This window comes from Pistacia vera, unplaced genomic scaffold (assembly GCF_008641045.1).
Source record: "Pistacia vera cultivar Batoury unplaced genomic scaffold, PisVer_v2 Contig261, whole genome shotgun sequence".
Taxonomy (NCBI): Eukaryota; Viridiplantae; Streptophyta; class Magnoliopsida; order Sapindales; family Anacardiaceae; genus Pistacia; species Pistacia vera.
The window spans coordinates 32369-46230 of record NW_022196070.1 but is presented as its reverse complement, the minus strand read 5'-3'; the positions used below and the strand labels follow the sequence as shown (position 1 = coordinate 46230).

General features: G+C 31.9%; 2 protein-coding genes across 2 annotated transcripts; both read right to left on the bottom strand.

Moving 5' to 3' along the window:
- Window positions 1–1582: 1582 nt before the first annotated feature.
- On the bottom strand, window positions 1583–9833 carry LOC116132884. Its single transcript, XM_031418563.1, is given in 3 exon segments — window positions 1583–1879; window positions 3489–3636; window positions 9641–9833. Coding segments are annotated over 3 exon segments (636 nt in total). The 3' UTR covers window positions 1583–1584.
- A 9-nt stretch (window positions 9834–9842) lies between these two features.
- LOC116132880 (uncharacterized mitochondrial protein AtMg00810-like) lies at window positions 9843–10385 on the bottom strand. The gene has a single exon (XM_031418559.1). The coding sequence runs from the start codon at window positions 10383–10385 to the stop codon at window positions 9843–9845; it is 543 nt and encodes a 180-aa protein (XP_031274419.1).
- Window positions 10386–13862: the final 3477 nt, after the last annotated feature.

Here is a 13862-nt window from a genome sequence, read left to right as displayed (position 1 = left end):
AAAAGAAAATTGTGAGATTGTGTTATAAACATAGTATTTATGTTATCTTAATAAACCCCACTCCTAAATTTACTCCATTAAATTTTTTAAATATTTCTAAATGTCTAAATAAAATTAGGTTTTTTAATATAAAATTTAAATTCATATCAAAAGTCTCCTATCGGAAGTCAACCCTAAACCAAATCAATTTTCTACACAATTAAATCCAAAATTTGTGGCTCAATTCAAGAACAATAGTACAAATCAAACCAAGTTAAAATCATTAGGTCCATTTTACACGTTGGACAAACCACCACCCCAAATGTCACCTTTTCAAGAGAAATAAAAAATACAAGATAAATATAGATATTTTGTATTTACCATATTAAGAATAGATGAATAATTTTTTAGGATAAATATAAAATACGAGATTAATAAGATAGTGAATAGTTTAATTTGTGGGCGACAATTTTTTTTTTTTTTTTTAAGAAAATGAAAAGATTAAAAGTATATCCATGAACAAGTGTGAAAGCAAAATATTGATTGTGGAAATTCATAGAGTTTACAAGTCAACTAAAGAGACAAGCTACCACAACTATCAATTCAGACCTAATTAATTAACTAAAATAATTATAAATAAATAAATAAAACCCTTTTATCAAAAAAAAAAAAAAAATTATTTGAGAAGATTAATATATATATATATATCAACTTGCCATTTGGTTCACTCTATCTCTTGACTCTTATCAAATTAATAATTAAAATAATTATAAATAAATAAATAAATAAATAAAACCCTTTTATCAAAAATAAAAATAAAAATTTGAGAATATTATTTTTAAAAGAAAAAATATCAAATTACCCCTTTTATGGGAGGCTTTTTTAAAAATTAAAAATTAAAAATATGTAAATCATATCACCCCTCTTTAATAGTGAATATATATAGACTTATATGAATAATGTTAGGTCTACTATCCAATTTCACATCGTTCTCTCATAACCTTCGATGTGACAGTTTGCCAATGATCAGCTCGTAAAATGGGTTTTACTTATCCAAGCTAATCAATGACAAATTATCACATCAAACGTTGTGAGATTAAGTTGTGAACCATCTAGCATTACTCATATATATATATATATATATATATATATATATGTCAAATCATTAAAGGGGTGAATTTGTGAAAAAGTGAAACTTATAGGACTCAAAAAGCATCTTTTATTTCCTGAGTGAACTTCACACTGTTGATGTGATAAAAGGACAAAAGGTGATAACAACATCTTCTTTCTTGTTTTTCCATTTACTAAAAAGTCCAACTACCGTCTTAATTCCTCTATAAAATCGTCATCTTCAAAAGATTCATTTTATCATATCTTCAATTATTCCCGTCTCCAATATTTATATACTTTCTCTCTTTTCTCATCTAGACAACCAAAACAAAAATGGATAATCAACTCAGGAGGAGAGATGAGCAAGAAGAAGTTGAGAATGGTTTCAACTCAGAAGATAAGAAGGGGAAGAAGCAGCAAGAAAGAGAAGAAGAAGAGGAGTTTTCAGTGGAGAAAGCTTTTGAGAACAGGCCGGTTCCTTCATGGAGGGGACAGTTAACAATGAGAGCCTTTGTGGTGAGCTTTGTGTTGAGTATACTTTTCAGCTTCATAGTCATGAAGTTGAATCTCACTACTGGTATTATTCCTTCTCTCAATGTCTCTGCCGGCCTTCTGGGGTTCTTCTTTGTCAAGACTTGGACTAAATTTCTTGAAAAATCTAGTCTTTTAAGGCAACCCTTTACCAGGCAGGAGAATACAGTCATTCAAACCTGTGTTGTGGCCTCTTCCGGCATAGCCTTCAGTGGTAATGTTAATTTGCGGCCTCTTTCTTTCTCCTTTACTTAATGATCTAATCTAGTCTCATGTTTGAATCTCGTTTGAACAGTAAATTTTCTGTGGAAAACTTGTCATAATTTGTGTGAAAAGTTTCAACTTTTACATGTTTGTTTAAATGATTTAAGGCTAGTTTGATGTTACTTGTCAGTAGAAGATTTGACTATAAATTAATTCCAAACTTTGATGGAGAAAACGGGGTTTTGAAGCCTAAAAGTCATTTTTTTTAGCTTTTTACCAAAATCTCCAGAAGGTGGGGTTTTTATGCCGGTTTTTCAAAGTCAATTTCTGAGTTTCAAAGCGTGTAAATTAGCTGGACTACCAGTTTGAATGGGAACTTAAAATAGTCTAAGACGGCTAGTATTGGAGCCACTCCACCTAATTTTATAGTCATCAAGTCACTTTGAGTACATCAGCATCACAGAATTTTCTATTTTGGGTTCTTTAATTGTGTGTGAACACTTTGTAGATAACTTTCATATATCATACTTTTGTAATCAAAAGTTCTTCCTCTTGTTGCTTTTGTCTTTGTTAGGCTCCACTAGCAATAGTGTGGGGATGATAATGGTCCCAAGAATGAATGAAGGTCCAGGTTAAAAGCATGAACTTATAAAAGAAAAGCGAAGTCCCTAAGTTACACACGATATTCATATGTTTATCTAATAAAATCTTATATTTTTTTTTTATGTTATTACTATTATAATTTACGATTTTTAAAGTAGATGTGCGTGTGATACACCCGTCTCAGCCTTATTGATTGACAAGTGATAATTGACAAATTAGGATTAATGTAAATGTCGAAGAAGGGAATTTTTTGTTTTTTGTGTTCTCTCCATTTCTCTTTTGTATATTCTTTAATGGAATCATCTCTTTGCAGTAAGAAAATGTATATAAAAAACCAAAACAGAAGATAAAAACAATAAATTTAGATCCTGGGCTGGCATGGCATTGGAATATTGTCATTATGTGTGCTGGCATGTGAGGAGCAGAGCACATGGTCCTATGATATGACTACCTTTTCTTCAGCTCCATTTCACTCTCAAATGAACAATAAAATATGTAAATCAATGGAGATTTTTTAGGATCAATCTTCTTTTCTTTTTACCCAAATTAATGTCATGTCTTATGTGCACTAGTTTTATAGTTGTCTTGTGACAAACAAGTTCTTGAAAGTTTGAGAAAAAGAAAGCTTGTGAACAAGCAATCAGATAGCAATGCATTTACAAATTATTGAGTTTGGACTGAGGTTGATGCTTTGAAAAATATGCAGAAAGGTTTATAGAACATACTGAAAGTGAACTGAGATTAATGCGAACACAAATATTTTCTTGTGGCCACACTTGTTCTCAGTCCAAAGAGAACTAGAAACAATTTAGTTTCTTATTTGATTTTTGGATGTAACTCCACCAAAATTGTCCCTATGTAAACTTCTGTATTGGTTATTGTATAAAAATATAGTTCAAAGCCTGAAATTTTTTTATGGCATTGCTACTTGATTATGTGCTTATTCATGAAAATCTAAAATGGAATGTAAGTGAGCTGCAAGTTTAAATGATATCATATTCATGTGTTGAAAGTTCTGTATTTTTCTCATCTGTGGACAAACAGGAGGTTTTGGTAGTTACCTCTTTGGACTGAGTGAGCGAATTGCTGTGCAATCTGAAGACTCCAACCATGGTTTCAAAAACCCTTCGCTAGGATGGATTATTGGCTTTCTCTTCATTGTCAGCTTTCTTGGTCTTTTCTCTGTGGTGCCTCTCCGAAAGGTACACTCTTCATATAAATTTGAAATAGACCAGAAAGACGATTGAATAAATACATTTTCTAACTTGATCTTGACTATAGTTTTGTCAATTCTTGATTGCTTTGATGAATGTTTGGTCAGATAATGATCATAGACTTTAAGTTGACATATCCAAGTGGTACTGCAACTGCTTATTTGATCAATAGCTTCCACACAACTGAAGGAGCAAAGCTAGCAAAGTATAGTACTTTCTCACTAACATATAGTTTATAGTTAATAATATTTATTTCCACAAGTTGTTATATAATAAAAAAATCCTTCTGAGATTTCGAAAATAATAGAAATCTTTTTGCCATTAAGTTTTAGATGTTTAATAAACGGTAAAAGGGCAACGGTAATTTTCTAACTTATAACAATATAATTTGTAACGACTCATCAACAATTCATAATAGCAGAAGAATTTATGTTATTTCGGAAACCTTAGGGGGATTATTTCATTATGATTATATTATGCAACATATATAAAACTAAAAGCTTGTAAACAATATATTTAAATATTTTTTAGAAATTGAATAAAAGAAAAAATTTAATCAAAAGAACTTACCATGTACATCCAACCTTTTCAAAACTATTACAAAAAATTAAAAAAAAAATGCTAATTTCTTGAAACAATTAATTTAATAAATCAATTAAAAACAATATCTTAATATTATCTAATGGTAAATATATATATAATTGTAAATGGTGAAGTGTTTTGATTTCAATGTGGAAATGAATAGATTGATAGTTAGTGGAATCGACTTTCCTTCTTCCTTCCAATAAAAAAACTTTCCATGGAATCCAAATCAAAGCGGGGAGAGAAAGAGATTAGATATAAAGACTTTTAGAGTCATGTTTGGTTGGTAGAAAATCATTTTGATGAATTCTCTTCCCCCAAACTAAACTTTCATGATCATTATTTCCCACATTTGTTGAATAATATTATATTCCATATATACATTTTTCTAAATAATGGAACATATCATTAGTACTAAGAAAATGACATTATACTATAAAATCACATAACTATTCCATATAGAATTTAAATACGTCTCTTTTCTTTTTTAGAAACAAGAATATAGAAGATATTATGAATATTCTTATAAAATAAGTAGTATTGTTTTCGAAAACATCTAAAAAATGTAAATCAGAAAGCAATTACAATTATTTTTATAATTTTTAATCAAAAAACAGCTTTTAAATAGTATGTTAGACACATTTTCAATAATAAAAATATTAAAATGCAACTCAAAAATTATTATCGAAAAAAATAATGTACTATTGGCCCCCATAGTTTATTTAAGAGTAATACTACGTCCATAATCTTCCTTATAACCCCAACGTGGCTCCCGAGTTGGCAACTATCACATCAGCTCCCACCACATCCAATGTATATATGACTTTGACTAAACAACAGAACGGTCGTTTCTTAAGGACGAACAACCGTTCCTTTATAGGAATGAGTATTCTTTATGAAGAAACAACTATTCTTTAGAATAAAAACAACATTCCTTATGAATGAATGTTTGTGCTCCAAGGAACGATCATTCGTGCCTAGTCAAAGTCGTCAATGATGTGATAGTGTCAACTATACTGCCACATAAAGTTATAAAAGAAAATTGTGAGATTGTGTTATAAACATAGTATTTATGTTATCTTAATAAACCCCATCCTAAATTCCTTTTTAAGGAATTATTGTTCCCCGTGAAGAAACAATTATTCTTTATGAAGAAACAACCGTTCTTTATGAATTAAATAACCTTTATTTATGAATGAACGTTGTCTTTAAGAAACGACATTTATACTTAGTCAAAGTCATCAGTTGACGTTGTAGTGTCAATTATACTGTCACGTTAGAGTTGTAAGATGTGTTATAAACTTAGTATTTTTGTATCTTAATAAACCCCATCCTAAATTACTCCATTAAAATTTTAAATATTTCTAAATGTCTAAATAAAATTAGGTTTTTTAATATAAAATTTAAATTATACAAAAGTCTCCTATGGGAAGTCAACCCTAAACCAAATCAAAATTTCTACACAATTAAATCCAAAATTGGCTCAATTCAAGAACAATAGTCCAAATCAAACCAAGTTAAAATCATTAGGTCCATTTTACACGTTGGACAAACCACCACCCCAAATGTCACCTTTCAAGAGAAAAAAAAAAAAAACAAGATAAATATATGAATAATTTTTAGGATAAATATAAATACGAGATTAATAAAACGTGAATGTTTAATTGTGGGCGACAATTTTTTTTTTTTTTTTAAGAAAATGAAAAGATTAAAAGTATATCATGAACAAGTGTGAAAGCAAAATATTGATGTGGGATTCATAGAGTTTACAAGTCAACAAAGAGACAAGCTACCACAAACTATCATTCAGACCTAATTATTAACTAAAATAATTAAAATAAATAAAAAAAACCCTTTTATCAAAAAAAAAAAAAAATTATTTGAGAGATTAAATATATATATATATCAACTTGCCATTGGTTCACTCTATCCTGACTCTTATCAAATTAATAATAAAATAATTATAAATAATAAATAAATAAATAAAACCCTTTATCAAAAAATAAAAATAAAAATTTGAGAATATTATTTTAAAAGAAAAAATATCAAATTACCCTTTTATGGGAGGCTTTTTTAAAAATAAAAATTAAAAATATGTAAATCATATCACCCCTCTTTAATAGTGAATATATATAGACTTGATATGTAGTAATTAGGTTACTTCCAATTTCAATCGTTCTCTCATAACCTTCGATGTGAAAGTTTGCCAATGATCAGCTCGTAAAAAGGGTTTTACTTATCCAAGCTAATCAATGACAAATTATCACATCAAACGTTGTGAGATTAAGTTGTGAACCATAGCATACTCATTATATATATATATATATATATATATATATGTCAAACATTAAAGGGGTGAATTGTGAAAAAGTGAAACTTATAGGATCAAAAAGCATCTTTTTATTCCTGAGTGAATCACACTGTGATGTGATAAAAGGACAAAAGGTGATAACAACATCTTCTTTCTTGTTTTTCCATTTACTAAAAAGTCCAACTACGTCTTAATCCTCTATAAAATCGTCATCTTCAAAAGATTCATTTATCATATTTCAATTATTCCCGTCTCCAATATTTTGGGAGATAATCCCTATCATGAAAGAGATATGATTTCTTGACCTTATCAGATCAAGTTTAATAGTTTGAGTGAGATTTGAAATCTTAGTAGAAGAGGAAATAGAATGAGATTCTGATTTCCTATTTATACTCTGTTGCAGGCTAATGGGCTGAAACCCAGTTTAGCTTAACTTATAGGATAGCCCAACTCATAGAGTGGGTAGGTCGCAAGGTGATTTTAAGCGTGGGCCCAATCGGGATTGGGTTGAGGCCTTAGGCCGTGACATGTTTATTTCGTTATTGGGCCCCGTCAAGCTCAAGACGATTTTTGGCCCTAACAATTAAGAATACTTTTTAAAGTCGCGTTCTCAGCATTGCTACTGTAGGAGCATATTACAAGGGTGGAAAGTGGATAATGTTTTTTCTAACATATTTTCTTCAGATATTATTTCTCCACAATCTCAATTTAGAAACAAATCTAAACAAAGTAGAATTATACTCATTGACAAACTTATAATCCTGTGGACGCAAATGAGTCCAGTCATATTGAGCCATTGGGAGTATTATCGATTTGTTATATTCAAATCTCACTTTCAAATTAATCCATAATTGAAGTGGATCTTTTATATCCACATACTCAGCTCATAATCGTTCTTGGATATGATGTTGAAGGAAACTAATAGCCTTCGCTTTGTCCTGCATGGACGCTGTATTTCCTCCCTCAATCACTTCACCGAGGTCACAGATTCTAGGTGGAGAATAGTGTCCAGGGTCCATTCGACATTTCCAAAAACAGTTATGTAATTAGTGTACAAGTTAGTTTAACATATAAATAGATCATTTGTTAATAATCTCATAAAAAGCTTTAAAGCTTCAGGTATTAAAGTAAAAGAATTATATTAGAACTTCAAGTTCCTTAGAATATTGCATAGCTTAGGATTTTACTTCATCCTACAAGGATAAGTAATTTTCTTTCCTGAATGCGCATCTTCTAGATGAATGTCATAGGATGTATTCTGACATCCCAAAACAACAATAAAAATATAAAACATAAAATGCGATAATTGTAAAGGAACAATAAATTGCATAAAAAGTAAAGAATAATAAAATGACAACAATAACAATAAATTTTGTGTAATAAAAGGAAAGTAATAATTATAGTTAGAACTTCAGGTTTTGATAACAAAATCTTAGAACTTCAGGTTTTGAATCCATATATCAAAATCACAACTCATGACTTCAGGTTCTGACATTTGAAACTTCAAATTGTAATATTAAAATCAAAATTTTAATTCAAAACTTTAAGTTCATGATGGGGACTGATTCTTGGAGCTCCGGGTTCATTTATCATTTCTATTTACAAAACTTCAAGTTGCCATAATTTTAGGTGTCTTAAAAAATATAATACAACTCAGAAAAATAAATGCGTAATGCAATTAAGTCATTAATAGCAAAATGTAACAACATTATCAATACGTATAAAGAAATAAAGTCAATTGGTTAGTTCAAGAAACAATTATAGCAAATATATTACTGTTAGGAACTGACCGTTTTTTCTAATATGGAATATTTATTTTACGGCAACCATAGAGCACACTCATAATGGTAGTTTTTTATATAATGTATAATAAAATGAATGAAGAAAACCTTTACACTTATTGAGCTCCTCCTGCTGATAACGTGTTGTAATTTTAATGGTGTAATTGCAATAAAATAAACTAAGAGAGACTGAAAAGTCAAAGAGCAGAACAAAGAGGGTTGAAATAAAAAGGTTATTATTAACTCTTCTCTCAATTGAGTTTTGCCTAAAATGAAGGAAATGAGCTCTATTTATAGTCTTTCCTCCCATAAACAGCAGTTATCCAATGACAGATCATGGGTCATGTGTCGTCGTGTGAACTTGCACGGGCTATGTATCCATTTGATAAGCAAGGTGACAAATAGTTTGAAAGCCACATATTTTACAACAATATGTATATTTTTAGAAAATATATTTGAAACTTGAAACAATTTAATTGAAATATGATAAGTAAAACAGGAAATAAATAACATTATATTTGAAACCAATAAGATTCGGTACCAATTACAATAGATTTGGAACATTTAACTCGGTATTGAAACATATAAATAAAATTGGAAAATCATGATATAAAACTTGTAATTATTAACATTGAAACCAAAATGACTTGGTACCTAGAACGTTGGATTTGAAACTAACAACATTACAGTTAAAAGCCCTCAATATAGATTTGAAACCTATAAAAAAATACTTTGAACGAAAAACAATGCTATTGAAATTTATAATATAAAACTTGAAATTTGAAGGACTTGACACCAATGATGTTATGTTTGAAATTGATATTGCTATGCTTGAAACTTTAACATGAATTTGAAAAAACTATAATTAATACTTGAAAATTAATATATTATACATGAAACTATCAGAATAAGGCAAGAGAGGCCAGAGAAGACTAAACAGAGATTGTCTGAGTATGCCATAGAGAAAGAATGGAGAAGAATAGTTTTCTATTTAATTGTGTGTTTTGTACAAGTATACATTGTCTATTTATACTAAAGTGTAAAGGAATAAAAAGGAAATACAATGTTTTCCATAATGTCATAATCACACAAGAAAAGGTAATAGAATATTGATATTAAACATGATATCAATCAACCCTTGATTTACTCCAACATATCAATCATTCCTTGATTCACTCCAACGCTTCCCCTCAAGCTTGTGGTTTGTATATGTCGTAAACTCCAAGCTTTTTGTAGTAGATGTGAATGTTGTCTGCTACATATTGGTTTTGTAAAAATATTTGCTAGCTATTTCGTGGTTCGAATGTGCATAGGTTTGATCATACCTCCTTGAACTTTTTCTCTGATGAAATGACAATCAATCTCTATATGCTTTGTTCTTTCATGGAATACTGGATTTGTTGCGATGTCATTTGTAGCTTTGTTGTCACAGTATAGAGTGACATGCCTCTTTACCTGTACTTTCAGATCCTTTAAAAGCCCAAGAATCCAGATAATCTCACACGTGGTCTTGGCCATGACTCTGTATTAAGCTTTTACTGATGAAAGTAAGGTTGTTGACTGCTTCTTTGTCTTCCATGAAATGAGTGATCCTCCAAGTTTAACACATAAACCGGTAAAGGATTTCCTTGTCATTGGACATGTAGCCAAATCTGAGTCACAACGTGCAGTAATACTCAAGTTTTCATCTCGGGGTAAGAGAAGTCCTAGGCCAGGACATCCTTTCAAATATCTAAGAACCTTCATTGCTGCATCCATATGGGATTGTTTTGGTGCATGCATGATTTGATTGAGGATGTGAACCGCATAGCTGATATCTAGTCGTATCATTGTAAGGTAGATGAATCGCCCTACAAGTCTTTGATAATGTGAGGGATCTTTTATAGGTGGATCAACTTCTAACGATGATATCCCATTGTCATATTCTCGAGTGGTGAGTTTAGTATTTTGTTCAACAGGCACAATATTCAGCTTACAAGCTGATAATCCAGAATCTGATATGAGTTTCAGGACATATTTATGCTGATTGAGGGATATACCAACTGGAGATCTAACAATTTTAATTCCCATAAACTATTTTGGCTCTCCCAAATCTTTGATACAAAATTGCTTGTTCAGATGATCTTTCAGTGCTTTAATGGTCGTCTCATTGTTTTTTGTGATAAGGATATCATCACCATAGATTATGAGAGCGATGAAAGAATTACCTTGCTACCAAGAGAAAAGAGCATAATCGTGTTTAGATTGTTTGAATCCTATGCTTGTGAGTGCCTCAATAAATTTCTCATTCCATTGTTGAGATTCTTGTTTTAAGCCATATAGTGATTTTCACAAACGAAAAACTATATTCTCCCCCTGTCAGCGAAGACTCGATAGAAATTCCAAAAAAATCTCCTCATGAAGATCCACATGAAGAAAGCATTATGAACATCCATTTGGTGTAGTGGCCAGTCTCAGCCAGAGGCAACAAAGAGAAAGGCTTGCATAGTGACATGCTTGGCAACGGGTAAAAAAACTTCTTAGTAATCGAAGCCTTCTCGTTGAGTAAAGCCCTTGGCAATAAGACGAGCTTTGTATCTTTCAACGGTACCATCAGTGTGGTATTTGATTTTATAAACTCATTTATAGCCAATAAGAGTCCGATGAGAAGAACGGGGAACTAAATCTCATGTATGATTACTAGCTAGGGCATTAAGTTCAGCAGTCATAGCTTGATGCCAATGAGAGTGTTGAACAACATCGGAGTACCAAAAGGTCTCCCGATTAGTAGAAATTTGGCTAACACAAATCCAGTGTGTAGGAGACAATTGGTTAAAATGGGCATTATTGGAGGTTGGATAAGTAGTACCTAAGGAATCTGGAATGGTGGGACAAACATAATTAGTTGTCTAAATAAGAGGTAGAATGCGACAGGACGATCATCGTGAGGGAACTGTTTCTTCAAAATGGATGATAGGAAGCAATGTCGAAGGATTTTCATCAGAAGAGGAGCCTGTTGGTATATCAACAAGGACTGGAGGAGAGTCAGTATAGATATCTAGAGATCTTGAATCTAGTGGAGTTGGTGGGCCAGGAACATGTACCATGGTAAGACAAGGTCCTGGTAGAGATGGTGAGAAGTCATCATCCATGAATGTAGACAAATGTTGAGGAGTTGATTGGCAAGGGCTGGTGTCTTTAAAGGGAAACACATCTTCATAAAAGGTAACACCTCGAGAAATGAAGAATCTGCTAGTATTTGGATCATATAGCCGATAACCCTTCTAGAGCATGGGATACCCCATAAATATACATCGAGTAGCCTAAGGGCCAAATCCTTCATGAGAACTAATAATAGCAGAGTAACAAAGGCAATCAAAAACACAAAGATGGCTAGTGTTAGGAGACTTGATAAAGAGAACTTCACGAGGTGTCTTTCCTCCAAGCACTTCGGTGGGCATGAGATTGACTAGGTAGGTAGTAGTGACCATACATTCTCCCCAAAAATATATGGGAATTTAGGCTTGGTGTTTGAGGGCTCGCGCCACTTCTAACAAGTGACGATGTTTCCGTTCTACTCCCCCGTTTTGTTGTAGGGAATAAATACAAGAACTCTCATAAAGAATTCCAAGGGAAATGAATAAAGATAAGCGTTGAGTATTAAAAAGTCACAGGCATTATCGGTTTTGATACACTGCACTGTTGTGCGAAACTATGTTTGTACCATGGATAGGAAATTATGGATATGGGTAAGGGTTTGAGTTTTGAATTGCATAGGAAATACCTATGTCCCCTGGAAAAAATCATCGAATATTGTGATTTGGAGTATGATACGGTCCCCAAATATCAAGATGAACGAAGGCAAAAAGATGAGTGGTGGAGGTCGTACTTTTAGGAAAACAAGTATGTGATTGTTTTACAAGGAGACATATCAGACATTTAGGCTGAGGAATGGATGCACTATAACCCTATCTTTGATGGAAAATAAATAAATTTTATTGATATTTATATTACAATGAGGATTTTTATTTTGTGTAATACAATTGTTAGACTCTGATAAAACTTCAAAAAATCAACCAGGTGTCTAGTAGTATAGGCCATGATGGGCCCTACCTAAGCCCATCAGTTTCCTAGTCAAAGGGTCTTGAAATTAACATGTAGTAGGAAGGAAATTTAAAACACATCTATTATCGGTGCAAATTTTTGACACGAAAATAAGATTAAAATGAAAGGCAAGGACAAAAATGACATCTTTAAGGATTAACTATTCTAAGGGGGTGTTTGTCTGAGCTTATGAAAATTAGCTTATAAGCAACAAGTACTTATAAGCTAATTTTAGCTTATAAGCATTTGAAATTTTAAGCAATTACGTGTTTGGTTAAAGTACTTATAAGTGACTGATAAGTAGTTGACGTGTTTGGTGAAATGTGGCTTATAAGTATATTTTATTATAAAATGACTAAAAGGGGTACTACATTAAATAAGGTTATACTATGGAATTTTAAAATTAAATAAGGATAATGTGGTAATATACTTGGTCAAACTAGCTTATAAGCAGAGTGCTTATAAGCCAAAAAAAAAAAAAAGTACCTCCCCCCCAACTTATTTTTTTTGGCTTATAAGCTCAAAAAGATTATAAACAAACAGGTCAGCTTAATTTTAGAGCTTATAAGCAAGTTTGACCAGCTTATAAGCTTAGACAAACACCCCCTAAGAGACAGACGTTCCCTATATGAAAAGCTAAAGCACTATTACTATTTGGCATGCATACGGATGTAGATGGTTTGATGGGTTTAGTGGTTGTAGGGAAAAAATTCGGGTTGCAAACAATGTGGTCACTTGCCCCTAAGCCAATTATCCAAATATTATTTGAAAAAGAATTTAGACAAAAAGATGTACCTACATAGGATGCCAAGGTATTTGCCTGCGAAATGTGATTTAACATCTGAATCAATTGATTGTATTGTTCTGTGCTAATCAGAGGTATTGAAATTTGATTTCTTGAAGGCATATTCGCGACTACATGATAAACTGGAGGATTTCTAGTTTTATCCTTGTTTGACATATTGGGTCGCCCATGTAATTTCCAGTAGGTATCCTGGGTATGGTTTCTCCGTTTGCAATAGTCACAAAAAATATCCCTTTATTATTCTTTGATGCTGGCCCATTAGACCCATTACCATTGGATCCATTTGCATTAGGCCCAATTGACCCTTTGATTGGAGGCGTGACATGGCGTCATAGGAGTCATTGGATGATGGCGAGAGAGAGATGACCTTTTGGCCATCAGAGTGCTTGGATACATCGTGGCCGTCCATGTCCCCATATAAAAGAAAATCCTTTTGTGTGTTGATATTCTTGTCAAACTGGTCCATTCTAAAAGATGAATTCAATTTAAATATAAACTAACTCTTGCACCCAAGTGCCATTGTGTCAATGTGGTTTTGCAAGAACTTCGCAAAACTTAAGGCTAGAGTGGGTGGAACAACTTAATAACTTAGGATAGTAGTAAGTGCTGAAAATGATTTAATATGCACCAGGAAACACTTGAGGGGTCACAAACGATCT

What these genes read in the sequence shown, in the direction of transcription:
- LOC116132880 (XM_031418559.1), bottom strand. Translation starts at nt 10,385, where the DNA reads ATGGGAATTAAAATTGTTAGATCTCCAGTTGGTATATCCCTCAATCAG.